The 27,233-nt window shown below is 42.5% G+C and overlaps 5 protein-coding genes across 16 annotated transcripts in view; all 5 read right to left on the bottom strand.

The window, feature by feature from the left end:
- Window positions 1–123: 123 nt before the first annotated feature.
- LOC135336965 (MOB kinase activator 1B-like) lies at window positions 124–5,375 on the bottom strand. Of its 2 annotated transcripts, XM_064532858.1 has the most exons (12): window positions 5,260–5,375; window positions 5,044–5,119; window positions 4,556–4,646; window positions 3,952–4,045; window positions 3,536–3,669; window positions 2,916–3,197; window positions 2,421–2,528; window positions 2,147–2,351; window positions 1,582–1,739; window positions 674–1,203; window positions 332–520; window positions 124–283 (listed from the first exon to the last, which is right to left on the bottom strand). In XM_064532858.1, exons 1-6 carry the CDS (start codon window positions 5,280–5,282, stop codon window positions 3,142–3,144), a joined length of 474 nt encoding a protein of 157 aa, XP_064388928.1. In that variant the 5' UTR covers window positions 5,283–5,375; the 3' UTR covers window positions 124–283; window positions 332–520; window positions 674–1,203; window positions 1,582–1,739; window positions 2,147–2,351; window positions 2,421–2,528; window positions 2,916–3,141. The 2 variants fall into 2 exon arrangements, with proteins under 2 accessions (XP_064388928.1, XP_064388927.1); XM_064532857.1 differs by lacking the exons at window positions 2,421–2,528; window positions 2,916–3,197; window positions 3,536–3,669; window positions 3,952–4,045 and having other exon boundaries at window positions 5,260–5,335.
- A 2,442-nt stretch (window positions 5,376–7,817) lies between these two features.
- Window positions 7,818–10,846, bottom strand: LOC135336962 (glutamate dehydrogenase, mitochondrial-like). Its single transcript, XM_064532852.1, has 6 exons — window positions 10,753–10,846; window positions 10,537–10,670; window positions 9,851–10,132; window positions 9,102–9,306; window positions 8,429–8,586; window positions 7,818–8,058 (listed from the first exon to the last, which is right to left on the bottom strand). The coding sequence occupies exons 2-6, from the start codon at window positions 10,561–10,563 to the stop codon at window positions 7,984–7,986; spliced, it is 747 nt and encodes a 248-aa protein (XP_064388922.1). The 5' UTR covers window positions 10,564–10,670; window positions 10,753–10,846; the 3' UTR covers window positions 7,818–7,983.
- Window positions 10,847–10,904: 58 nt separating this feature from the next.
- LOC135336954 (uncharacterized) overlaps window positions 10,905–27,233 on the bottom strand; it is a 35,556-nt gene continuing 19,227 nt past the window's right edge. For 3 of the 10 annotated variants that reach the window (XM_064532836.1, XM_064532831.1, XM_064532835.1), the window contains 4 exons: window positions 19,480–19,505; window positions 19,000–19,391; window positions 18,868–18,930; window positions 10,905–11,509 (listed from right to left, as the gene is read on the bottom strand). In XM_064532836.1, coding sequence (XP_064388906.1) covers window positions 11,085–11,509; window positions 18,868–18,930; window positions 19,000–19,391; window positions 19,480–19,505 — 906 coding nt within the window. In that variant the 3' untranslated portion in view covers window positions 10,905–11,084. Of the gene's footprint in view, window positions 11,510–11,557; window positions 11,621–18,867; window positions 18,931–18,999; window positions 19,392–19,479; window positions 19,566–27,233 lie in introns of all 10 variants that reach the window. The other 7 variants (XM_064532840.1, XM_064532837.1, XM_064532834.1 and 4 more) reach the window with 6 other exon arrangements.
- LOC135336970 (glutamate dehydrogenase 1, mitochondrial-like) lies at window positions 13,465–18,212 on the bottom strand. The gene is made up of 8 exons (XM_064532864.1): window positions 18,074–18,212; window positions 17,744–17,807; window positions 17,270–17,438; window positions 16,800–16,898; window positions 16,190–16,471; window positions 15,480–15,684; window positions 14,003–14,160; window positions 13,465–13,707 (listed from the first exon to the last, which is right to left on the bottom strand). Exons 1-8 carry the CDS (start codon window positions 18,156–18,158, stop codon window positions 13,591–13,593), a joined length of 1,179 nt encoding a protein of 392 aa, XP_064388934.1. The 5' UTR covers window positions 18,159–18,212; the 3' UTR covers window positions 13,465–13,590.
- Window positions 21,525–27,129, bottom strand: LOC135336964 (MOB kinase activator 1B-like). 2 transcript variants are annotated; one of them, XR_010394986.1, is made up of 6 exons: window positions 25,776–25,869; window positions 25,349–25,482; window positions 24,672–24,953; window positions 23,986–24,190; window positions 22,154–22,294; window positions 21,525–21,829 (listed from the first exon to the last, which is right to left on the bottom strand). XR_010394986.1 is itself a non-coding variant. In XM_064532856.1 (6 exons), exons 1-6 carry the CDS (start codon window positions 27,014–27,016, stop codon window positions 24,898–24,900), a joined length of 474 nt encoding a protein of 157 aa, XP_064388926.1. In that variant the 5' UTR covers window positions 27,017–27,129; the 3' UTR covers window positions 24,756–24,897. The 2 variants fall into 2 exon arrangements, 1 of the variants encoding a protein (XP_064388926.1); XM_064532856.1 differs by lacking the exons at window positions 21,525–21,829; window positions 22,154–22,294; window positions 23,986–24,190 and adding exons at window positions 26,280–26,370; window positions 26,757–26,832; window positions 26,994–27,129 and having other exon boundaries at window positions 24,756–24,953.

Raw genomic sequence — 27,233 nt, forward strand, 5'->3', positions numbered from 1 at the left:
CATACTAGATTTCATAACGGCAATAATTATATAGGTTGCCCAAACCATCCCCATAGAAACACGCTCTGAGGTAAAGACGGGGCTTGTTTAAAATGGAGGAATGTAAAACGACACCAATCCTCACCCACGCCTTCAACGCCAATGCCTTCAACGCCTTTGCCTCCAACGCCTCCCCCTCCAACGTACATACAATCACTTTCGCCTTCGGCTTCAACGACTCCAACAACCTCAACATAACATTCGTCACCGCCTCCATCTCCGCCTCCGCCATGAACGCCTCCATCTCCGCCTCCGCCTCCGCCTCCGCCTCCGCCTCCGCCTCCGCCTCCGCCTCCGCCTCCGCCTCCGCCTTCTTCAAAAGGACTGTTTGAGATGAAGGCAACACGCTGCTTTCGAAGTTGGGGAATGGCGAAGTGAAACTTAACTCCTGTGTGAAGGAATCAACTTGTGTAGTCAGCTTGCCCTTTTGTTGTTTTGTGTCCGATATAAACGGCATGACTGTTTCTCGATGTTGGGAGTTCTGTATTAAAATAGTGGTGTATGTGTACGTACGTGTATATGTGCAAACAAAATTAATCGAAGACTATCGATCTGTGAGGCAGAAATGTGAATGGCCGAACTATACATACACAGATAAATATTAAACTATACATGTACACATGACAATGCTCACCAGCACTGTGACAGATATTCCATCACTTGACATTGAAGAGGCTTCTGGCCATCTCCGGCGCCAGGGCCAGAGGTTATAATCTAGATCCCTTTGTACCTCGTCAGACATTCTAGCCTACAGTCCAGTATAGTATAGTAGTACAACTATAGCTAGCTAGCTACAGCACATAAAGTTACCTGGCTAGGCTACAAATTGCAAATTGATGAAATAGCGAAAAATCGGCCTAAAAAGGTATTGAAGAGCTTCCTTGTTTCTTTCTTTGTTCCTCCCATTTTGTTCTAAAAAGGTACCAAGTTACTGTAAACTACAATCATACATGTACAATGTAGTGTTTAAAATTAAAGCCACAGACATACCAAAAAATAAGCTAGCAAGTAGGAAGGTACAATGTTCACTATCAGGTGTTCTCTATGCTACAAGGTGATGCCAGCCGCTAGGTAGACTGTGTAGATCTTCTGCAGTGCACACACATAAGCAGCGGTCCTCAGGTCCAGACCAAGGTTGTACTCACGAACAGCTCGCATGATTTGCTGCAAGAAAGGGGAAGAGTTTCTTAGAATGGTAGCAAAATTATTCAAGAGCTTAATTGAAATCAGATCCATTGTATTTAAAAAGCAGAACACACTTTAATATTGTAACATGCAGTATTTATTATTTCACATGATCGAGCTACAATGGAGATCGACAAGGATATCCATATCCGTGTAATATTGGAAAGCATTTTATTTCTTACTGAGGTGCCGTAGGATTTTAAAGGGCTCTATTCTACAATAATTATGCTTTAGATAGCGACATTACAATAGAATAAAGGGAGTACACTTATAACACAGCTTGCTCTTACTATAATTATAAGCAGGTTATGCCTTAGTTGCTACAGACACAATAACTTGGCTAGCGACAGCTCTCACCTTGGCAGATCTCTCCATGGTGTATTCTAGACCAGAGTTGACAATGTCCTTCTCACTAGCTCCAGCAATGCGAGCACTGAATGCAGGGGTGGCTGTGATGGGGATAGACCCAGCACGACCTCCAGAGAACTTGGCCTCTAGACTACGCTGGACACTGTCTGTAGGGGTGTGTGTGTGTGTGTGTGTGTGTGTGTGTGTGTGTGTGTGTGTGTGTGTGTGTGTGTGTGTGTGTGGATGTGTGTGTGTGTGTGTGTGTGGATGTGTGGGGTGTGTGTGTGTGGGGGGATTGAATTGGTATAGAATAATTATGCTCTACATAGCTTAAACAAAATTGTGTACATGGAAGCCAGTATTATCAACCACGCATGCACATGTATGGACGTGACCTCATAATTGTGAACTTCCTAAAGCACATAGTATGATACATGTGTCTATCATTTAATGCAAGCTTGCATAAGGACAAACGACCTCTGACCTCCCATCACACACACACACACACACACACACACACACACACGTACAAACGACCTCTGACCTCCTCTCCTCACTACACACACACACTCACCTAGTAAATGATTGTTGGAGTCTTCCTCGTGTTTCCAGGTCAACCGTCCATAACTGACATGGTTGAGATTCTTGAGCCACTCAAAATAGGACACAGTCACTCCTCCAGCATTTGCAAACAGGTCAGGGATGACCATAATGTTGCGCTCCATCAGAATCTTCTCGGCAGCAATAGTAGTGGGACCATTGGCACCTTCTGCCACCACCTGTGTACACATGAGGCAATCTCTGGGTCAGTAGTTAGTTAAAACTAGAGTAATAGTTTTTGAGCACACCTACTTATGTAGGGATGGATATAGTCCTACATGTCAGATCCTGGATATAGTCCTACATGTCAGAGATGAGACTGATCAAACCTACCAGCGATAGGCCTTCCTAAAGAGCTACAGAATGCAATATCCAACTTTGAAATTGGTTATACTCTAGATCCAAGCAAAAAAACCTACACTCTTTCAACTGCAAAACTTGAATTCCGTGGATCCAATATTTATGATTTTCCGAAAGCTTAGAAAGATACCTTTAAAATGATGTCACAAAGTTAATATTTAAGACATAGCCAATTTCGGCCCAATACCATGGATTATATACATGTATATATAGTCCATGGTCCAAGGCCGAAAAATGACAAATTATGCCTCCAACGAAATTGTGGATTTAAACACATCATTTGAAAGGTCTCTTTCTAAGCTTTCAGAACATCATAACATTTTTGAAAAATCGGATCAACGATACTCGAGTTATGGCATTATACGCACACACACGCACAATACCTTGGCTTGTATTTGCTCAGCTATTTCTGCCGTGATCTGCTTCTCTCCGGCAGCTGGTATCAGAATATCACACTCTGCTGTCAGTAAGTTCTCAGTTGTTTCTTGTGCTCCCGGAAATCATTTGATGGAGCCTCCGTTATTTAATTTGTAATCTTCCAATTCTTTCGGGTCGATACCGTCTTCCCTGTTAACGATGGACACATCCCTCTCCATCACGCCCACGCACTTAGCCCCCTCTCTGTGGAGGTAGCGACAAGAGTGGAGCCCCACGTTGCCAAAGCCCTGTATATACGAGCACTTAATAGTATATGTACGCATTACTAGAATGTTTTGAGAGCATCGAACATTAAATTTTGCTATTTTGAGTGATTTACAGTAATAAAATCGCATAAAACCAGATACCATACTTCATAATAATATAGTTAGATAGCAAAGTCTACTCTGGCCCCCATCATGCACAAGGTTTTTTACCTGCAAAATATTCTAGTAATACATGTATGTTATAATGCATAGGTCAGAGGTGGATCTTAAGGAGGTCAATAGTGTGAGCATTGTCTATTAGTTACACACATGACGTATGAACATTATGTTATTATCCTGAACAGGTAAAAATACCGTACCAATCTTTGAGGGGAAGATGTTCTCATCGTCTAGTTGTTCTTGTACCCAGGTCATGAGATAGTCGATATACTTGGGTGCTGAGCACTTGATGGGCTTCTTGACGGTCGTACCATCTGCCCAGTGATACTCGTACCTGGTGGGCGGGCGAGGGGTCAGAGTGCGTAACATTACAAATACATGTACACGGATGGGATTGAGAATACAAAGTGAGTTAGATTAACAGTGGATCCTTCTTAACGACCATTCTTGAAGAAAAATCAACTGAACGTAACAAAGGCCAGGTCCCAAATGAACTTAGGTACAAAGGGGTTTCACAGCATGTACATTCTTGAATGAATTTTGAAAAACAAAAATTTAAGTCAAAGTTCCCAGACTAGCATCCCTACATGTGTCACTGTACTGGTGTGTTGCTTACTTTGGTCCAGCACTCATGACAGGCCATGACTCAGTTGTACAGTGAGCCGTGATAGTACCGTAGAGCATGTTGATCTGGTTAAAGAAGTCCACAGCTGAGTATGTGTGTGTGTGTGTGTGTGTGTGTGTGTGAGGGGAGGTGTGAGGGTGTGTGTGTGTGTGTGTGTGTGTGTGTGTGTGTGTGTGTGTGTGTGTGTGTGTGTGTGTGTGTGTGTGTGAGGGTGTGTGTGTGTGTGTGCGTGTGTGCGTGTGTGTGCGTGCGTGCGTGCGTGCGTGTGTGTGTGTGTGATAAAGGCAGTCCACAGCTTTGTGTGTGGGGGTGGAGGTGTAATACAAGGAAATCGATACATGAGTTAGTGTACAAAATTATTACAGAAGAAGTACGTATCATAATTAAACTGTACTGTACATGTACTGTATGCGATCATCAAACATACGCAAACTTTACGATGCTAGTGGCTTCGTAAAAATAAATGACCGGAACCTGTATACATAATGATTCTTGCCTGATCACAAAAGTTAGATTGCAAATTGCCAACGTTTCTGTTGATTGGCTCATTCACAAAGGTTTTTCGCATGCAAAACAGTACTACACTAAGGCTTACTGTTGACGGCGATCCACTCGTTGAGGTCTTCACCATCTGGTAGTTGCACAGCCAGTTTAAGATTCCCACTGCCCAGGGTAGCGGCCGCATGCTGTACAATAAGGAGGGAGGTGTAATATTGAAATATTGGCAAACACTTGCAGTGTTCAAAGGCGAGGTTGAGTGTACATTAACACACACACAGTGTGGAGTTGGCAGGAGAGTACAGTATTGTAGGGGACCACATACTTGGTGGGTTTGGCATACATCGGATATCTAGAGAAACACACACTTGCAAAAAAGACACAAAAAAGTGGAAGTATAACTACTGTACAACTAAATTGGATGCTTAAAATACTTCACACACGCATGGCGAAGTGAATTTCGTCTTCTGTCTTGGGAATGGACAAATGGCCAAACTAAACTAATAAACTATACCAGTACGATACACTAGCTAGCTGGGTAGCTTGGCAAAAACTCCCGAGTGGCTTGTACCAGTCATAACATACCTTCATCATGTCATGTTGGTGAGAGCCCTCTGGGATCTTCTTGAGGTGCTTCACAGTCTTAGTATTAGACGCTCTCCTGCAAACACACACACACACACACACACTTAGTACAGCATGCTACCACACACACACACACAGCTAGTTAATTACTAAAGATACTACTTTATAGGGCTCATTTTTGCTATGTGTGTGTGTCTACGTAGGTGATTAACTTACAGTCCAGATAGGAAGAAGCTCATGGCTGACTCTAGTGAGAAGGTGCTTGGACAGTACACACGATCTGCCCTAAACAAGCGTTCTTGAGATCAAGACAACACAGTCAGTCGCTCTATTCAGAATAATCCGTGTCCCACATGCTAAGGGTACAGAGGTCATGTTTTGCTAGTAGTGCCTAATTACTAGCCGCCCTTGATAATGTTGGTTCCTACCGCGTGTTCAGATGTCATCAGCTTTGACTCAAAATGCAGTGCCATAAAAAAACTCATACAACAATATTTACGTGTAATATAATAGTGCAATATTAGTACAAGCAAAAGGAGGGGTTTCGGGAATTAAAATTTTGTGTTAAAAATTTGAGTGTTAGTTTGGGATCACCACTGCTTCGAGTCTTTCAACGTCTGTGCTAGTTCTGATAATCCGACAGTAGGTTTCTGCAGCGATTGGATAAGCTCCTCTTTACTCAGCTTTTCCGTTCTTAATCTCGTGATGAGCATGTCCTTGAGGCAATCTAGATTTTTGTCCCTCTGTTTGGTCGCAATTCCCTCGAGGATATCAACATGGAGGCCCAGAGCCAGGCCGAGGAAGTACCACTTGTTCACGGCGGCAGGGTAGAGGTATTCCAGTAGCTCAGAAAGGTTGTCAATTGTGAAGGATTTAGACCGACTCTCCTGAGAGTATGATCTCTTAGAAGCTGGAGGTAACTAAGTAAAGTATAGACCGTAAACTGAGAACTAACCTGAGTCAGTACATGGTCTCTTAGTAGCAGTTGTTGTTGGATCACAAAGACGACGCTTCCCTGCATCAGTAGCATATAGTTCACACAGCAAACACTGATTAATAAACTTACTTGAAAAAGAGACAGTCAATGCTTGACCACATTCGGGACAGCTTGGATCATTCCCCTGTCCCACAGTGCAAACGGGACACACAACATGTTTGCAAGAGGTGGTGGCTAATTTCACGTTATTGCGGCATTTCTCACAGTAGATCGTGGGGTTGGCCCAGCAACAGACGATGAGCAGGTCAGCCCAGACGTCCGCCTCCATTACCCAGAACTTGGAGTTGAGCATCCTTGTGGCCATTTCCAGTGGAGGACCCCAGCCTGACCGAATGCTCTTGAGGAGAGAGATCAACTCTTTCAGTGAGAATGACGCGGGAACTTTTTTAGTAAGTGTCCAACGAAATATGCGAAGAGCTCGGATTCTATCAAAAAAACAAAATATATTTCTCTTAAGTTGCAGGGGACACAATGGCTTAGCCTAGATTTTGTAGAGCATGTAGGGTGTATGGTACCTTTCCAGTCTACGTTGTTGTTCCTGTGAAGTAACGAAATCATATTATATCATGTTGTGCTCCTCACAATGCATCGTGGAATCTTAACGTATTGATACATTAATTTACTCGACACCATCCCTATAAACTGGCTTAGACTTATGAACTTCGTACTTATTATTACAGGCATGCTAGATTTCATAACGGCAATACTTATATAGGTTACCCAAACCAGAAACACACTCTGAGGTAAAGACAGTACCTATGTGGGTTTGCTTAAAATGGAGGAATGTAGAGCGACACCAATCCTTACCAATGTCTCCAACACGTCTAACAAGTCCGACGTTTTCAAAGCGTCCAACGCCTTCAACATGTCCGACGCTTGCAACGTGTGCAACATTTTCAACGCTTGCAACATGTGCAACGTCTTCAACCTGTCCAACGCCTTCAATGCTTTCAACCTGACCAACGCCTTCAATGCTTTCAACCTGTCCAACGCCATCAACTTCAACTCCCTCGACTCCCTCAATTCCATCAATATGTAAAAAAATGAAGGCTGCATTACTGATATTTTGACACCTACGGTCTCCGGGATCCAGAAATCCTGTGTGGTGAGGGGATCAACTGGTGTGTTCAGCTTGCCCTCTTGTTGTTCTGTGTCCGATATAAACGGCGTGACTGTTTCTTGAAGTTGGCCCAGTTGGGGGTTCTGGTGTATGTGTACGTACATGTATAACAGTGCAAACAAAATTAATTAATGGTAAACACCAAACTATCTGTGAGGCAGAAATGTGAATGGCCAAACTATACATACACAGATAAATACTATATAGACAATACACATGACAATGCTCACCGGCACTGTGGCAGATTCTCCATCACTTAACATAGAGACTTCTGGCCATCGCCGGGGCAAGAGGTTATATTCCAGACTCCTTTGTACCTCGTCAGTCATTCTGACTTGGCACACTTATCACAATAGACCAGAACACCTTTTTCGCCTACGGAATTGGGTTGGTAAGCTATACAGCTACAGAGGCTGGAGAACTAGATAATGCTATAAGCTAGCTAGCTAGCTAGAGCATAGATAGTAGATGGCTAGAGTGTGTGTGAAAATTGTACTGGTTCAGAAGTGCATGCTTGCATAATGCTAGTTCTATTAAAGAAAAATCGGCTTAGGAAAGGAAGATGTTCCTCCCACTAGCTTATTGTGTAACAAAACAAACCCATCATGTACATGTATAATTATGATATCTTTTACCAAGAGTAACCGAAACCCATAATTAATTCACTATTCAGAATGTAATCTACAATCACACATGTAGTGTTTAAAAGCCACAGACATACCAAAAAATAAGCTAGCAGGTAGGAAGGTACAATGTTCACTATCAGGTGTTCTCTATGCAGCTACAAGGTGATGCCAGCCGCTAGGTAGACTGTGTAGATCTTCTACAGTGCACACACATAAGCAGCGGTCCTCAGGTCCAGACCAAGGTTGTACTCACGAACAGCTTGCATGATTTGCTGCAAGAGAGGGGAAGAGTTTCTTAGAATGGTAGCAGAATTATTCAAGAGCTTAATTGAAATCAGATCCATTGTATTTAAAAAGCAGAACACACTTTAATATTGTAACATGCAGTATTTATTATTTCACATGATCGAGCTACAATGGAGATCGACATGGATATACATATCCGTGTAATATTGGAAAGCGTCTTATTTCTTGTTGAGGTGCCGTAGGATTTTAAAGGGCTCTATTCTACAATAATTATGCTTTAGATAGCGACATTACAATAGAATAAAGGGAGTACACTTACAACACAGCTTGCTCTTACTAAGCAGGTTATGCTTTAGTTGCTACAGACACAATAACTTGGCTAGTGACAGCTCTCACCTTGGCAGATCTCTCCATGGTGTATTCTAGACCAGAGTTGACGATGTCCTTCTCACTAGCTCCAGCAATGCGAGTACTGAATGCAGGGGTGGCTGTGATGGGGATAGACCCAGCACGACCTCCAGAGAACTTGGCCTCTAGACTACGCTGGACACTGTCTGTAGGATGTGTGTGTGTGTGGTGTGTGTGTGTGAGGGTGTGTGTGGGGTGTGTGTGGGGTGTGTGTGTAGGTGTGTGTGTGTGTGGGGTGTGTGTGTGTGTGTGTGCGTGTGTGTGTGTGTGTGTGTGTGTGTGTGTGTGTGTGTGTGTGAGGATGTGTGTGTGTGTGTGTGTGTGTGTGAGGATGTGTGTGGGGGTGTGTGTGTGTGTGTGTGGGTGTGTGGGGTGTGTGTGTGTGTGTGTGAGGGTGTGTGTGTGGAGGGGGGTTGAATTGGTATAGAATAATTATGCTCTACATAGCTTAAACAAAATTGTGTACATGGAAGCCAGTATTATCAACTACGCATGTATGGACGTGACCTCATAATTATAAACTTCCTAAAGCACATAGTATGATACATGTGTCTATGATTTAATGCAAGCTTGCATAAGGACAAACAACCTCTGACCTCCCATCACACACACACACACACAAACGACCTCTAACCTCCCCTCACTACACACACACACTCACCTAGTAAATGATTGTTGGAGTCTTCCTCGTGTTTCCAGGTCAACCGTCCATAACTGACATGGTTGAGATTCTTGAGCCACTCAAAATAGGACACAGTCACTCCTCCAGCATTTGCAAACAGGTCAGGGATGACCATAATGTTACGATCCATCAGAATCTTCTCAGCAGCAATAGTAGTGGGACCATTGGCACCTTCTGCCACCACCTGTGTGCACATGAGGCAATCTCTGGGTCAGTAGAACTTTAGCTAAAACTAGAATAATAGTTTTTGAGCACACCTACTTATGTAGGGATGGATATAGTCCTACATACATGTCAGAGATGAGACTGATCAAACCTACCAGCGATAGGCCTTCCTAAAGAACTACAGAATGCAATATCCAACTTTGAAATTGGTTATACTCTAGATCCAAGCAAAAAAACCTACACTCTTTCAACTGCCATAACTTGAATTCCGTGGATCCAATAATTATTTATGATTTTCCGAAAGATTAGAAAGAGACCTTTAAAATGATGTCACAAAGTTAATATTTAAGACATAGTCAATTTCGGCCCAATACCATGGATTATATACATGTATAGCCCATGGTCCAAGGCCGAAAAATGACAAATTATGCCTCAACGAAATTGTGGATTTAAACACATCATTTGAAAGGTCTCTTTCTAAGCTTTCAGAACATCATAACATTTTTGAAATCGGATCAACGATACTCGAGTTATGGCATTATACGCACACACACGCACAATACCTTGGCTTGTATTTGCTCAGCTATTTCTGCCGTAATCTGCTTCTCTCCGGCAGCTGGTATCAGAATATCACACTCTGCTGTCAGTAAGTTCTCAGTCATTTCTTGTGCTCCTGGAAATCCTTTGATTGAGCCTCCGTTATTTAATTTGTAATCTTCCAATTCTTTCGGGTCGATACCGTCTTCCCTGTTAACGATGGACACATCCCTCTCCATCATGCCCACACACTTAGCCCTCTCTCTGTGGAGGTAGCGACAAGAGTGGAGCCCCATGTTGCCAAAGCCCTGTACATACATGTAGAGTTATAATATAGCGACTTAATAGTCGTATAATGCATAAATTGGAAGTTATAATAATAAGGACTTACAATGCAGGCTAGGGATTTGGGGAGGTCAATAGTGTGAGCATTGAATTAACTACCGTACGTATTGCTAACAACTTTTAGTAATAAAATCGCATAAACCAGATACCATATCACAATCTTAAGTTTATAAAGTTAGATAGCAAAGTCTACTCTGTCCCCCATCATGCACAAGGTTTTTTACCAGCAAAATATTCTAGTAATACAAGTACGTTATAATGCATAGGTCAGAGGTGGATCTAAAGGAGGTCAATAGTGTGAGCATTGTCTATTAGTTACATACATGTATGAACATTTCGAACAGGTATAATAAATAAAATACCATACCAATCTTGGAGGGGAAGATGTTTTCATCGTCTAGTTGTTCTTGTACCCAGGTCATGAGATAGTCGATATACTTGGGTGCTGAGCACTTGATGGGCTTCTTGACGGTCGTACCATCGGCCCAGTGATACTCGTACCTGGTAGGCGGGCGAGGGGTCAGAGTGCGTAACATTACAAATACATTTACACGGATGGGATTGAGAATACAAAGTGAGTTACATTTAACAGTGGATCCTTCTTAAACGACCATTCTTGAAGAAAATCAACTAACGTAACAAAGGCCAGGTCCCAAATGAACTTAGGTATAAAGAGGTTTCACACCCACGGCCATGCAGCCAAATATGGCCATTTTACTGATGATGCAATAATGATCTTGTTTGTGTAATAACATTCTTTCAGCGTAATGAATAAAATTTACAAAAACCATGTGATGACTATAAATCTACTTTGCCTGGCCTTACCAACAAAAAACATGTTAAGTGCAATAATTATTAATTATAAAGTCATATCAAAAGGAGGGATTTGGGGGGATTAAAAGTGTTAGTTTAGGATCACCACTGCTTTGAGTCTTCCAACGTCTGTGCTAGTTTGGAAAATCCCACAGTAGCTTTTTGCAGCGATTGGACAAGCTCCTCTTTACTCAGCTTTTCCATATCTAACCGTGTGATGAGCATCTCCCTGAGGCAGTCTAGAGTGTCATCTCTCTGTTTGATCTTAATTGCATGGAGGATATGAACAGGGACGCCCAGACCCAGGCCAATATAGTACCACTTGTTCACGGCAGGGTAGAGGTCGTCCAGTAGATCAGGAAGGTTGTCAGTTGTGAGGGATTTTCTCTCATGAGAGCATGACCCCGTCGAAGCTGGAGGTGTAGGTCGTTGGACATCTGGTGTTGTGAGGGGGATGGTTGATACTGGTTTTGTTCGAGGTCTTGGCTTGGCTGGTTTGCTTCTTGATCTCGTAACCATTGACGTGCCTAAATGAATGTACGTAAGTAAAGTTAGACCGTACACTGAGAACTAACCTGAGTCAGTACATCGTCTCTTAGTGGCAGTTGTTGGTGGCTCACAAAGACGACGCTTCCCTGCTGCATTTGTATATGAATGGTTAGCAGCATATAGTTCACACAACAAACACTGATTAATAACTCACTTATTGGTTTTTCCTGTGCGAATGCCAAAGCTGACGTGAAAAGCAAGGCAGTCAATGTTTGATCACATTCGGGACACCTTATTGGACCAATCCCCTGCCCCACAACGCAAACAGGACACACAACATGATTGCAAGAGGTGGTGGTTGATTCCACGTCTTTGTCACATTTCTCACAGTAGATCGTGGGGTTGGCCCAGCAACAGACGATGAGCAGGTCAGCCCAGACGTCCGCCTCCATTACCCAGAACTTGGAGTTGAGCATCCTTGCAGCCATTTCCAGTGGAGGACCCCAGCCTGAGCGAATGCTCTTGAGGAGAGAGATCAACTCTTTCAGTGAAAATGACGCGGGCACTTTTTTAGTAAGTGTCCAACGAAATATACGAAGAGCTTGGATTCTATCAAAGAAACAGAATATATTTCTTAAGTCGCAGGGGACACGATGGTTTAGCCTAGATTTTGTAGAGCATGTAGGGTGTATGGTACCTTTCCAGTCTAGCTTTCGGTCTAGCTTCCCGACATATTCTTTCATATTCTTTACTCAAGTATATATGCTGTTGCTGTGAATTAAAGAAATCATTTGATCATGTTATGCTTCTCACAATGCACTATGGAATCCCAACATCCAGTCCCCTATAAACTGGCTCACACTTAAGAACTTCATACTAATAATTCATAAGCAATATATAGGTTGCCCAAACCATCCCCATAGAGATACACTCTGAGGCAAAGACGGTACCTATGTGAGCTTGTTTAAAATGGACGAGTGTAGAGCGACACCAATCCTTACCAACGCCTCCGCCGTGATCAACCAGTCCAACTCAAACACCTTCAACGCGTCCAACGCAAGACTACTTGTTCCCTGCATATACCCGGTACATCTTCAAGGGCAAACAGATCCATTATATATGTCTGATCTTGGTCCAGCAAGGAGTATAGTCTCACTAGCTACTACCGTATAGCGGGTAATTTTCGGGGGACAAAATATTCGTGGTTCAGCAATATTGAGACATTTCGTGGGTAATGTTTTCGTGGTTGCTGCTTGCACTGCCGGTAAAGGTAGGCAAGGTCGCTTCATTCGTGGGTAAAATATTCGTGGTCAGACCTCCAACCACAAAAACCACGAATATTTTGCCCCACGAAAATTAAACGCTATACGGTATCTAAACTTCCTTTCTTCACTAAAATTAATAGTAAACATGTGGCATTCAGCTACTGTGCATGCTCAACTCTTCATTCTGGGTGGGCTTATAATCGAGTGAAAATACCCTTGTGCAAGAACTTCGAAGCAAAAGAGGGGATGGGCGTTTATTCAAGATGGGCTTATTTTCACGAGGGTACGGTATATTAAAATTAATGTGCAAACGAAAACTATATGCAGGGCAGAAATGTGAATGGCCGAACTATACATACACGTACACAGATAAATAACTATATACAAGACAATGCGTGCTCACAAGCACTAGGGCAGATTCTCCATCACTTGACATTGAAGAGGCTTCTGGCCAACTCCGGCTCAAGGGGTTATAATCCAGACCCCTTTGTACCTTGTCGGTCATTCTGACTTGGCACTAGCACTATCACACTAGACCACTAGACCGGAGAACACCCCTTTTTCGCCTACAGAACTGGAAAAAAGCTATACAGTCACGCACGTGATAAACATTCCAATGCGATGACGCCTTGTGTATGAACTCATTATAATAAAATTGTTTGTCATTTTAATTTGGACAGTCCTTAATGCCCCTGAGTGTGCTCCTGCATGCTTTTACCAAGAGTAACTTTTAATTTACTATTCAGAATGTAATCTACAATCATACATGTAGTGTTTAAAAGCCACAGACATACCAAAAAATAAGCTAGCACGTAGGAAGGTACAATGTTCACTATCAGGTGTTCTCTATGCAGCTACAAGGTGATGCCAGCCGCTAGGTACACTGTGTAGATCTTCTGCAGTGCACACACATAAGCAGCGGTCCTCAGGTCCAGACCAAGGTTGTACTCACGAACAGCTCGCATGATTTGCTGCAAGGAAGGGGAAGAGTTTCTTAGAATGGTAGCAGAATTATGAATCAGATCAAAAGCAGAACACACTTTATATCGTGGTAATTGTATCGTGGAGACATCCGTGTAATTAAATTGAATTTTTAATTTTTTTATTGAGATACTGTCGGATTTCAAAGGGCTCTATTCTACAATGCCAATAAAGGGAGTACATTAGTTATAATAATAATACGTACATGGCTATAACACTTTAAATCTAAGCAGGTTATGCCTTAGTTGCTATGGACACACTAACTTGGTTAGCGACAGCTCTCACCTTGGCAGATCTCTCCATGGTGTATTCTAGACCAGAGTTGACGATGTCCTTCTCACTAGCTCCAGCAATGCGAGCACTGAATGCAGGGGTGGCTGTGATGGGGATAGACCCAGCACGACCTCCAGAGAACTTGGCCTCTAGACTACGCTGGACACTGTCTGTAGGGGTGTGTGGAGTGTGTGTGGGTGGGGTGTGTGTATGTGTGGGGGTGTGTGTGTGTGTGTGTGTGTGTGTGTGTGTGTGTGTGTGTGTGTGTGTGTGTGTGTGTGGGTGTGTGTGTGTGGTGTGTGTGTGTGTGTGTGTGTGTGTGTGTGTGTGTGGGTGTGTGTGTGGGTGTGGGTGCATGTGTTGAACTGCTATCGAATACTCTACAAAGAGCCAAAAAACAAAATTGTGTACATGTACAATGCATGGAAGCCAGTATCACTACAGTGCCTTCAGCTTTGAGAGTAAATTTAACCACAGAGAGTAGTTGTGTATCTCAAGATTGGAACATTTCTAAGAAATTGTCATTGTGTAGGTGAATAAATAAGCTACAACCTTATTTGAAAATATTTCCCCAAAAGTTGTTGTAGTGGGAAATCGTAAAAATGTGGGTGATCGTAAATATATGTGTAACATGAAATATCTCCGGAACTAAAGTATTTCTGGACAACTTTTTTGTATCAAAAGATAGAAAATTTATTAACATTTAATGTGCAAAAACAATTAGACCTTAGCCGACAAATTTGCTTGAGTTCGTCGCTAAGCGAAAAGGCACCTAAAATATCCCATAATTGAGTATTAATCAGTACGTGTACTTATGTAAGCTATACGTAGCCATGCATATGTTAGCTAAACTATTCAGGAATGTTGTGCCAAAGTTCCATACCTTAGCCGAAAACAATTGGTCTTTTCCATTGCTAAGCGATTGTCCACTATATGTTGGTGTTTTATAAACCACCACATACCCACCACCTTTGGTTGCCATGGAAATATTTTTGGATAATTTGTTCACCAACACATTGGTATCATCACATTTTCTTAGAAATGTTCCAATCTCAAAATATATACACATGTACATTTATGTACTAACACGTACCAAATTGCGTTTATTTACTCAAGGCACTGTATAGTGCTATGCATGCATGCACATGTATGGACGTGACCTCATTATGTGTGATACATGTATCTATCATAAATGCAAGCATAAGGACAAACGACCTCTGACCTCCCATCACATACTCCTGCTAACACACACACACGTACAAACGACCTCTGACCTCCTCTCCTCACTTATTTATTTACTCTATAGACTAAAGGCACTGTATAGTATTATGCATGCATGCACATGTATGGACGTGACCTCATTATGTGTGATACATGTATCAATGCAAGCATAAGGACAAACGACCTCTGACCTCCCATCACATACTCCTGCTAACACACACACACACACGTACAAACGACCTCTGACCTCTCCTCACTACACACTCACCTAGTAAATGATTGTTGGAGTCTTCCTCGTGTTTCCAGGTCAACCGTCCATAACTGACATGGTTGAGATTCTTGAGCCACTCAAAATAGGACACAGTCACTCCTCCAGCATTTGCAAACAGGTCAGGGATGACCATAATGTTGCGATCCATCAGAATCTTCTCAGCAGCAATAGTAGTGGGACCATTGGCACCTTCTGCCACCACCTGTGTACACATGAGGCAATCTCTGGGTCAGTAGAACTTTAGCTAAAACTAGAATAATAGTTTTTGAGCAAACCTACTTATGTAGGGATGGATATAGTCCTACGTGTAAGAGATTAGAACCTACTAGTGATAGGCCTTCCTAGTATCCTACACCATCTCAGAACTCATGGTTACAATTACACTCTTTCAGCTGCCATAACTTGAATTCCGTGGATCCAATACCAACGATTTACTGATTTTCTGAAAGCTTAGAAAGAGACCTTTCAAATGATATCATCAAAATTTATATTTGAGAAATAAAGTATTTGCCAATTTTGGCCCAATACCATCGCCCAATACCATGCCCATGGTCCAAGGCCGAAAAATGACAAATTATGCTCCCGACGAAAATTTGGATTTAAACACATCATTTGAAAGGTCTCTTTCTAAGCTTTCAGAAAATCACAACATTTTTGAAATTGGATCAACGATACTCAAGTTATACGCACACACACACGCACAATACCTTGGCTTGTATTTGCTCAGCTATTTCTGCCGTAATCTGCTTCTCTCCGGCAGCTGGTATCAGAATATCACACTCTGCTGTCAGTAAGTTCTCAGTCGTTTCTTGTGCCCCTGGAAATCCTTTGATGGAGCCTCCGTTATTTAATTTGTAATCCTCCAATTCTTTCGGGTCGATACCGTCTTCCCTGTTAACGATGGACACATCCCTCTCCATCACGCCCACGCACTTAGCTCCCTCTCTGTGGAGGTAGCGACAAGAGTGGAGCCCCACGTTGCCAAAGCCCTGTACATACATGTAGAGTTATATAGCGACTTAATAGTCGTATAATGCATAAATTAGAAGTTATAATAACAGGGACTTACAATGCAGGCTAGGGATTTGGGGAGGTCAATAGTGTGAGCATTGAAAATTAACTACCGTACGTATTACTAACAATTTTGCGGGTTTGCGAATGAGTCAAATCACAAACTTTGCGATCAACTGATAGCATACAAGTATTGGTACATGTATAGGTATTGGCAATCTTATTCTTGCGAAGAGCTCAAAAATTATGATGCTCGCAAAACATTCTATTGTAGTAATACGGTCCATGTATGAACATTCATTGTACCTGAACGATGAATGTCTTGCCAGCTATTCCTGGTAGAACACCAATCTCACTGCAATAGTCAGCATCTCGTATGAAGCTGCGTATACTATAGTACACTCCCTGCAAGGAAGAACAGTACAGCAATAATTATCATGATACTATAGTAGGTCAATCTGAATATCCCAAACCGCGGATATGTTGGGCCTACTATACTAAGTGTATTTATTGTAACTATTGTATAGCGGGTAATTTTTGGGGGACAAATATTTCGTGGTTTTCGTGGTTGAATCCCTGGGTATGAATATTTACCCACAAATGAAGCGATCATTGACCACCTTTTCCTGTAGTGCAAGCACAATGGCTCAACCACGAATGTTTAATACCTGGAAATTACACGCTATAAGGTAATATTCGTCCTACAACATAATTAGTGCTACACACACACATCCACACACAATATCACGCCCACATACAATGCCACGCCCCCTTACCCGTCTAGTAGTGGATTCCCTCCCGTGTATACCACCTTGAGGGATGGGTTTGCCAGTCACACAAGCGTACGAGTTGATATCAGTACAGCCATGAGTCATAGAGTATGTGTCAGCAATCCAGGACATCTCACGTGCTCCCGTCCCCATGTCCGGGGCTGGCACATCCAGACTGTGTATGTGTGTGTGCGTGGGCGTGTATGGGTGTGTGGGGGGGGGTTGAATTTAACAACAGAAATGGTCAAAATGTACCAATTATATGCACACACACAGAGTCTTAATCACTAGCTTTGAAATCAGACGTTTCTAACACAACTTACGACAATTAAAGTTAGCTCTAACCTGATTCTAGCTGAAAAGGCCCCCACTTATATAGCCCACGTAAACCATTGCACGTTACATGTACAGACTTCAATGCTATTGTAACAAGCTAGAATGTCATGTAGTATACTCTTTTCTTCATCTGACTGAACTTACCCTGGTCCAATGAAGCCTTTCTTGGACAGCTCCATGGTGAACCTTCTAGTGACCTTCTCCAGCTCTGTAACGTGAGGGATGATTACCGGGGCTAGGGTAATACAATACTCAGATATATTATAAATATTACGTATTATTAATAGACAAGTACACAAGTTGTAGTCTTTTCAACCAAAGCTACACGTATGTACACACTATAAACACTTGCTACATGTAGTTTAGTGCGTATATACTAAGGATACAAACATACATAGAGTCAGTTGTAGCAGTTGTGTGTGTGTGTTTGTTTGAGTGTGTGTGTGTGTGTGGGGGGGGGGAGGGCTATTCTACCTACCGAATATTTCAGTGGGTCTATCTTGATACCAGCCTTGGCCCCTCCAAACGGCACATCCACCATAGCACACTTGAAGGTCATGAGAGCAGCCAGAGCCCTCACCTCATCCTCCGTCACATCAGATAAGAAATCACATCATGTCAATTAAGATAATTTCGGCCACTACAAGACAGAACCTAATCTGCCTAAAAAAGACAAGTTGGGTCGACACTCGGTTTTTGTGAAAGCGGGCGACGACCCAACTGTACGTACTTGAGAAGGAGTATACTGATGTATTCAAAATTTAGGGAAATTACTAAGCCATCACACTAAGCCACGCCACACCTATTATGCTCTACCAGAGCTATGGTCCATAAAGTTCCATGTCAAATTTCACTGTTAGTTTGGGATCACCACTGTTTTGAGTCTTTAACGTCTGTGCTAGTTCGGAAAATCCCACCGTCGGTATCTGCAGCGATTGGATAAGCTCCTCTTTGCTCAGCTTTTTCAAATTCATTCTCGTGATAAGCATCTCCCTGAGGCAGTCTAGATCGTCGTCTCTCTGTTTGGTCCTAATTGCCTTGAGGTTTTGAACAGGGACATCCAGCTCCAGGCCAATATAGTACCACTTGGTCCAGGCAGGGTGAAGGTCGTTCAATATCTTAGAAAGGTTGTCAGTTGTGAGCGGTGTAGACTGACTCTCATTAGAACACGACCCCGTCGAAGCTGGAGGTGAAGGTTGTGGGACGTCTGACTTACCTAAATGAATATACCTATATAAGTAAAGTTAGACCGTACACTGAGAACTAACCTGAGTCAGTACATGGTCTCTTAGTAGCAGTTGTTGTTGGCTCACAAAGACAACGCTTCCCTGCTACATTGGTATTTGAATGGTTAGCAGAATAATTATAGTTCACACAACAAACACTGATTAATAACTCACTTATCGGGATTTCCTGTGCGAATGCCAAAGCTGACGTGAAAAACAAGGCAGTCAATGTTTGATCACATACGGGACAGCTTGGACCAATCCCCTGCCCCACAACGCAAACGGGACACACAACATGGTTGCAAGAGGTGGTGGTTAATTCCACATCTTTGCCGCATTCTTTACAGTAGATCGTGGGGTTGGCCCAGCAACAGACGATGAGCAGGTCAGCCCAGACGTCCGCCTCCATCACCCAGAACTTGGAGTTGAGCATCCTTGCAGCCATTTCCAGTGGAGGACCCCAGCCTGAGCGAATGCTCTTGAGGAGAGAGATCAACTCTTTCAGTGAGAATGACGCGGGCACTTTTTTAGTAAGTGTCCAACGAAATATGCGAAGAGCTCGGATTCTATCAAAGAAACAGAATATATTTCTTAAGTCGCAGGGGACACGATGGTTTAGCCTAGATTTTGTAGAGCATGTAGGGTGTATGGTACCTTTTCAGTCTAGCTTCCAGTCTAGCTTCCAGTCTAGCTTCCAGTCTAGCTTCCAGTTCAACTTTTCTCCAGTCTATACTCTGTTCCTGTGAATTAAAGAAATCATTTGATCATGTTATGCTTCTCACAATGCACTATGGAATCCCAACATCCAATCCCCTATAAACTGGCTTACACTTAAGAACTTCATTCTAATAATTCATAAGCAATATATAGGTTGCCCAAACCATCCCCATAGAGATACACTCTGGGGCAAAGACGGTACCTATGTGAGCTTGTTTAAAATGGACGAGTGTAGAGCGACACCAATCCTTACCAACGAGTCCAACTCCAACACGTTCAACGCGTCCAACACCTTCAACGCGTCCAACCTGTCCGATGCTTTCAACATGTCCAATGTGTTCAATGTGTCCACTGTGTCCAACGCTTTCAACGTGTCCAACGCGTCCAACGCCTTCAACATGTCCGATGCTTTCAACGTGTCCAACGCGTCCAACACCTTCAACATGTCCGATGATTCCAACGCTTGCAACATGTTCAACGCTTTCAACGCCTTTATCAACTCATTGAACCTCACGTTCAACTCCCCCAACAAGACTGAGCATAATGAAGGCACTCTTATTTTGAGGTAGGGGAGCGAAGTGATCGTGTTAAAACTTAAGGTACCAGAGAAATCCATGTGTGAGGGGATCAACTGGTGTATTCAGCTTGCCCTCTTGTTGTTCTGTGTCCAATATAAACGGCGTGACTGTTTCTCGAAGTTGGCCCAGTTGGGGGTTCTGGTGTATGTGTACTTGTGCATGCAAACAAAATCAATAGTATTAAAACACCAAACTATCTGTGAAGCAGAAATGTGAATGGCCAAACTATAATTTAACCCTTTCCCCGCTTTAGCCGACTATAGTCGGCATGGCTACTGATAAATTTCAAAAAATCATTGTGCACGCTGTGTTGGAGCTATGCGCACACTGCAGGTACCAGCACATGCGCATTGAGCTGCTCTTCCACATGGTATTTTTAATATTTTGCTTCGAGGTACGGTTCGATCAGAATTGTCGAAAGAAAATTGACCGTTTTATAATTGCTACAAGATCTTTGTAGTACAACCTCAGGGAGGTTCTAGGGAAGCTAGAGAGTGAGAATATCGATGCCTATGGCCTTGTAGAGTGAGAGGACAGTGTCTGGGATCATAGCTAGGTAGGAAGCTTCCTTTCAGAGGTCAAGCTAAAAAGAAAGAGCCTGAGAATCCTGAGGAAGACGCACTTGAGGTGGACCATCTTCCTGAACCTGGTAAGTCACTATAGAGTAGCATTTGTAGTCTTGATAGCTTCACTATAGGTTTGTTTAGGCTAGTTAGTACAACAGTGGACATCATGAGCCACCATTAAACTTGTAAACCTGTGTGTAGGTGAAGAAAATATTTCCCGGGAAAAGGGCATCTGCCGATAGAACCTCAAATACAAGTTTCTGCAGATCCTGATTGAGTCCTGAGTGAGCCATGTCACCGTGAGAACATTCTGAACACTTATATTATGTGTTCAGTAACTTCGTAACATCATACAATATTGTTTGTGTACATAATTGTGAATTTTTGTTAACAATTGTTATTTGTGGGGTGGTGGTTGGTTGCTAGGCAACACAGTGATAATTCCATGGATGCGACAGGTCTGGTTCTACCTATGGAACTTTGTTACAAGTGTTTTTAATATACGGTTCATGAGTTATAAATTTTTTAAACAAAATATGCGAATATTCACTTTTAATTAAAGCAGGGAAAGGGTTAATATACATACACAGATATTAAACTATAGACTACAATACACACAACAATGCTCACCGGCCAGGGCCAGAGGTTATAATCCAGACCCCTTTGTACCTTGTCAGTCATTCTGACTTAGCTTGGCACACTTATCACACTAGACCACTGCGCTTAGCCTCGATTCCAGGCCGCACTTCACTCCAGTATGTCCAGGGATGTGCGGCCTGGAATCGAGGCTGGTTGCACTGGCTTGGGAACTGTTTCTTTCTTTGTTCCTCCCATATTTTTTCTTATTGTGTGACAAAAACAGAAAAAGGAAACAAGATACGATGTATCTTTTACCAAGAGTAACCAGATTAAACCAATTCACTAATCTACAATCATACATGTAGTGTTTAAAAGCCACAGACATACCAAAAAATAAGCTAGCAGGTAGGAAGGTACAATGTTCACTATCAGGTGTTCTCTATGCAGCTACAAGGTGATGCCAGCCGCTAGGTAGACTGTGTAGATCTTCTGCAGTGCACACACATAAGCAGCGGTCCTCAGGTCCAGACCAAGGTTGTACTCACGAACAGCTCGCATGATTTGCTGCAAGGAAGGGGAAGAGTTTCTTAGAATGGTAGCAGAATTATGAATCAGATCAAAAGCAGAACACACTTTATATCGTGGTAATTGTATCGTGGAGACATTCGTGTAATTAAATTGGAAATCGTCTTATTTTTTTTATTGAGATGCCGTCGGGTTTCAAAAAGCTCTATTCTACAATGCTTTAGATAGTGACATTACAATAGATGCAAGTATTCAATAAAGGAAGTACATTAGTTATAATAATAATACGTACATGGTTTTAATCTAAGCAGGTTATGCCTTAGTTGCTACAGACACAATAACTTGGCTAGTGACAGCTCTCACCTTGGCAAATCTCTCCATGGTGTATTCTAGACCAGAGTTGACGATGTCCTTCTCACTAGCTCCAGCAATGCAAGCACTGAATGCAGGGGTGGCTGTGATGGGGATAGACCCAGCACGACCTCCAGAGAACTTGGACACTGTCTGTAGGGGTGTGTGTGTGTGCGTGTGTGTGAGTGTGTGTGTGTGTGTGTGCGTGTGTGTGTGTGCGTGTGTGTGTGTGCGTGTGTGTGTGTGTGTGTGTGTGCGTGTGTGTGTGCGTGTGTGTGTGTGTGTGTGTGTGTGTGTGTGGTGTGTGAGTGTGTGTGAGTGTGTGTGTGTGTGCGTGTGTGTGTGTGTGTGTGTGTGTGCGTGTGTGAGGGGTGTGTGTGTGTGCGTGTGTGTGTGTGTGTGTGTGTGTGCGTGTGTGAGGGGTGCGTGTGTGAGGGGTGTGTGTGTGAGGGGTGTGTTAAATTGCTATTAAGAATGCTTTATAGAAAAAATTTGTTACCATGAAGCCAGTAATTATAGAGCTACCATGCACTTGTATGGAGGTGACCTCATTATGAACTCTAAACCCATACATGTAAAATGTAAATACCATAAGTATTTTGTGGGTGAAAAACTTTGCGAAAGAGCCAAATCAGCAGAAAAGTTGACCCTTTGCGATCTAACTACCGTATAGCGGGTAATTTTCGGGGGACAAAATATTCGTGGTTCAGCAATATTGAGACATTTCGTGGGTAATATTTTCGTGGTTGGAGCTTGCACTGCAGGTAAAGGTAGGCAAGGTCGCTTCATTCGTGGGTAAAATATTTGTGGTTAGACCTCCAACCACAAAAACCACGAATATTTTGCCCACGAAAATTACACGCTATACTGTATTGCGTTCTGGCATGTGTACCGGTATTTATGAATTGATCGTTAAGTTCACATAATAATGTTTGATGCTCACAAAACATTCTAGTAATACAGTATACAATAATAATAAGAAAGGACAGTGCTCTGGCATGACTAATTTTACATATTAATGTTCAAACTAGGGACAGGCCATGCCATGCATGTATAGCAAATTATTCAGATGTCTCCAGTTGGCAAATTCCTAAACTAAAAAGACTAGCTGGCGTATGCATGACCTGCGTCACTAGTAACAGCTGCAACAACATCACTACATGTATTGTACTATATATGGACAGACAGACAATATGATTATTATTCTTATTATAATTATCGTATGATATGCAAGTGCTAAAAATATAAATTTCTATTTTTAGCACTTCATGCAAATGCACTCATTCCTCCGCCCACGTTTGAACTCTGCTAGCTACGTGTATTGATAGTGGAGTTGCATGCCCTCTCTTCTTTTATACGCCCTTGATAGCACTCATAACAAGCACTGACAAGGTTAATAGCACTCGGCGTATCCTTGTCATTGCTTGTTACTCGTGCTATTAATCTCATACTGCACTACTCTTAGCTATACTACTAATTGCCGAGCGACTTAGTGCGAGGCAACTAATACTGCATCATATCTCAGAAAACCTTTGTATGTATGTATGTCACGCTCAGGAATGTCACGCTTCAGGAATGCCTAATTGGTGTGTATGTGTGTGTGTGTGTGACGGGAGGTCCGAGTCGTTTGTCCTTACTCTTAGGCTGTAGCTACATAAGAGTCTCACATGATTGAACAAAGCTAAGAGATAGCAGAGTTCACCTAGTTATATTGTATTTCAAATTATTACGGTGATTTAATGCAAGCTTGCATAAGGACAAACGACTCCGACCTCCCGTCACACACACACACACATACACGTATAAATGACCTCTGACCTCCCTCACTACACACACACACTTACCTAGTAAATGATTGTTAGAGTCTTCCTCGTGTTTCCAGGTCAACCGTCCATAACTGACATGGTTGAGATTCTTGAGCCACTCAAAATAGGACACAGTCACTCCTCCAGCATTTGCAAACAGGTCAGGGATGACCATAATGTTGCGATCCATCAGAATCTTCTCAGCAGCAATAGTAGTGGGACCATTGGCACCTTCTGCCACCACCTGTGTGCACATGAGGCAATCTCTGGGTCAGTAGAACTTTAGCTAAAACTAGAATAATAGTTTTTGAGCACACCTACTTATGTAGGGATAGATATAGTCCTACATGTCAGAGATTAGAACCTACTAGTGATAGGCCTTCCTAATATCCTACACCATCTCAGAACTCATGGTTACAATTACACTGCCATAATTTGAATTTCGTGGATCCAATACGAACGATTTTATGATTTTCCAAAAGCTTAGAAAGAGACCTTTCAAATGATATCATAAAAGTTGAGAAATAAAGTATTTGCCAGTTTCGGCCCAATACCATGGATTATAGCCCATGGTCCAAGGCCGAAAAATGACAAATTATGCCTCCAATGAAAATTTGGATTTAAACACATCATTTGAAAGGTCTCTTCCAAGCTTTCAGAAAATCACAAAATTTTTGAAATTGGATCAACGATACTCAAGTTATACGCACACACACGCACAATACCTTGGCTTGTATTTGCTCAGCTATTTCTGCCGTGATCTGCTTCTCTCCGGCAGCTGGTATCAGAATATCACACTCTGCTGTCAGTAAGTTCTCAGTCGTTTCTTGTGCTCCTGGAAATCCTTTGATGGAGCCTCCGTTATTTAATTTGTAATCTTCCAATTCTTTCGGGTCGATACCGTCTTCCCTGTTAACAATGGACACATCCCTCTCCATCACGCCCACGCACTTAGCTCCCTCTCTGTGCAGATAGCGACAAGAGTGGAGCCCCACGTTGCCAAAGCCCTATATATACGAGTTATATAGCGACTTAATAGTCGTATAATGCATAAATTGGAAGTTATAATAACAAGGACTTACAATGCAGGCTAGGGATTTGGGGAGGTCAATAGTGTGAGCATTGAATTAACTACCGTATTACTAACAACTTTTAGTAATAAAATCGCATAAAACCAGATGCCATACATCACAATCTTAAGTTTATAAAGTTAGATAGCAAAGTCTACTCTGACCCCCATCATGCACAAGGTTTTTTACCCGCAAAATATTCTAGTAATACATGTACGTTATAATGCATAGGTCAGAGGTGGATCTTAAGGAGGTCAATAGTGTGAGCATTGTCTAATAGTTACATACATGTGTGAACATTTTGAACAGGTATAATAAATAAAATACCATACCAATCTTGGAGGGGAATATGTTTTCATCGTCTAGTTGTTCTTGTACCCAGGTCATGAGATAGTCGATATACTTGGGTGCTGAGCACTTGATGGGCTTCTTGACGGTCGTACCATCGGCCCAGTGATACTCGTACCTGGTGGGCGGGCGAGGGGTCAGAGTGCGTAACATTGCAAATACATGTACACGGATGGGATTGAGAATACAAAGTGAGTTAGATTTACAGTAGATTCTTCTTAACTGCCATTCTTGAAGAAAAATCAATCAATTAAACGTAACAAAGGCCAGGTCCCAAATGAACTTAGGTACAAAGAGGTTTCACAGCATCTATAAAATTAATATTCTTGAATGAATTTTGAACAAAAATTTTAAGTCAAAGTTCCCAGACTAACATCCCTACATATGTCACTGTGCTGAGGTGTTGCTTACTTTGGTCCAGCACTCATGACAGGGCATGACTCAGTTGTACAGTGAGCCGTGATAGTGCCATAGAGCATGTTGATCTGGTTAAAGAAGTCCACAGCTGAGTATGTGTTTGTGTGTGAGGGGAGGTGTGAGGGTGTGTGTGTGTGTGTGTGTGTGTGTGTGTGTGTGTGTGTGTGTGTGTGTGTGTGTGTGATAAAGGCAGTCCACAGCTTTGTGTGTGGGGGTGGAGGTGTAATACAAGGAAATCGATACGTGAGTTAGTGTACAAAATTATTACAGAAGAAGTACGTATCATAATTAAACTGTACTGTACATGTACTGTATGCGATTATCAAACATACGCAAACTTTACGATGCTAGTGGCTTCGTAAAAATAAATGACCGGAACCTATACATAATGATTCTTGCCTGATCACAAAAGTTAGATTGCAAATTGCCAACGTTTCTGTTGATTGGCTCATTCGCAAAGGTTTTTCGCATGCAAAACAGTACTACACTAAGGCTTACTGTTGACGGCGATCCACTCGTTGAGGTCTTCACCATCTGGTAGTTGCACAGCCAGTTTAAGATTCCCACTGCCCAGGGTAGCGGCCGCATGCTGTACAATAAGGAGGGAGGTGTAATATTGAAATATTGGCAAACACTTGCAGTGTTCAAAGGCGAGGTTGAGTGTACATTAACACACACACAGTGTGGAGTTGGCAGGAGAGTACAGTATTGTAGGGGACCACATACTTGGTGGGTTTGGCATCTAAAGAAACACACACTTGCAAAAAATACACGAAAAAGTGGAAGTATAAACACCGTACAACTAAATTGGATGCTTAAAATACTTCACACACGCATGGCGAAGTGAATTTCGTCTTCTGTCTTGGGAATGGACAAATGGCCAAACTAAACTAATAAACTATACCAGTACGATACGCTAGCTAGCTGGGTAGCTTGGCAACAACTCCCGAGTGGCTTGTACCAGTCATAACATACCTTCATCATGTCATGTTGGTGAGAGCCCTCTGGTATCTTCTTGAGGTGCTTCACAGTCTTAGTATTAGACGCTCTCCTGCACACACACACACACAGTGACACTTAGTACAGCATGCTATCACACGTACACACACACACACACACACACAGCTAGTAAGATACTACTTTATAGGGCTCATTTTTGCTATGTGTGTGTGTGTGTGTGTGTATAAAGTACTGCGTAGGTGATTAACTTACAGTCCAGATAGGAAGAAGCTCATGGCTGACTCTAGTGAGAATTCTAAGGTGCTTGGATGGACGGTACACGTACACACGATCTGCCCTAAAATTATAAACAAGCGTTCTCTTGAGACAACGCAATTGCGCAAGTCTGTCGCTCTATTCCGAATAATCCGTGTCCCCACATGCAGGGTACAGAGGTCATGTTTTGCACTAGTACCTAATTACTAGCCGCCCTTGATAATATTGCTTCTATTA

The sequence above is a fragment of the Halichondria panicea genome, chromosome 6, assembly GCF_963675165.1.
Source record: "Halichondria panicea chromosome 6, odHalPani1.1, whole genome shotgun sequence".
NCBI lineage: Eukaryota > Metazoa > Porifera > Demospongiae > Suberitida > Halichondriidae > Halichondria > Halichondria panicea.

What these genes read in the sequence shown, in the direction of transcription:
- LOC135336965 (XM_064532857.1), bottom strand. Translation starts at nt 4,645, where the DNA reads ATGCGGCCGCTACCCTGGGCAGTGGGAATCTTAAACTGGCTGTGCAAC. An exon ending in CTCCAACAATCATTTACTAG is followed by an intron (nt 1,740 to 2,146) that starts GTGAGTGTGTGT and finishes ACACCCCTACAG; the next exon opens with ACAGTGTCCAGCGTAGTCTA. An exon ending in CCATGGAGAGATCTGCCAAG is followed by an intron (nt 1,204 to 1,581) that starts GTGAGAGCTGTC and finishes CCTTTCTTGCAG; the next exon opens with CAAATCATGCGAGCTGTTCG.
- LOC135336962 (XM_064532852.1), bottom strand. Translation starts at nt 10,563, where the DNA reads ATGAAAACATCTTCCCCTCCAAGATTG. An exon ending in CTGAGCAAATACAAGCCAAG is followed by an intron (nt 9,307 to 9,850) that starts GTATTGTGCGTG and finishes ATGTGCACACAG; the next exon opens with GTGGTGGCAGAAGGTGCCAA. An exon ending in CTCCAACAATCATTTACTAG is followed by an intron (nt 8,587 to 9,101) that starts GTGAGTGTGTGT and finishes CACATCCTACAG; the next exon opens with ACAGTGTCCAGCGTAGTCTA.
- LOC135336970 (XM_064532864.1), bottom strand. Translation starts at nt 18,158, where the DNA reads ATGACCTTCAAGTGTGCTATGGTGGATGTGCCGTTTGGAGGGGCCAAG. An exon ending in GGGAATCCACTACTAGACGG is followed by an intron (nt 16,899 to 17,269) that starts GTAAGGGGGCGT and finishes TCTTCCTTGCAG; the next exon opens with GGAGTGTACTATAGTATACG. An exon ending in CTCCAACAATCATTTACTAG is followed by an intron (nt 14,161 to 15,479) that starts GTGAGTGTGTAG and finishes ACACCCCTACAG; the next exon opens with ACAGTGTCCAGCGTAGTCTA.
- LOC135336964 (XM_064532856.1), bottom strand. Translation starts at nt 27,016, where the DNA reads ATGAGCTTCTTCCTATCTGGACT. An exon ending in CGAGTGGATCGCCGTCAACA is followed by an intron (nt 25,870 to 26,279) that starts GTAAGCCTTAGT and finishes ACACATACTCAG; the next exon opens with CTGTGGACTTCTTTAACCAG. An exon ending in CATATTCCCCTCCAAGATTG is followed by an intron (nt 24,954 to 25,348) that starts GTATGGTATTTT and finishes TCGTATATATAG; the next exon opens with GGCTTTGGCAACGTGGGGCT.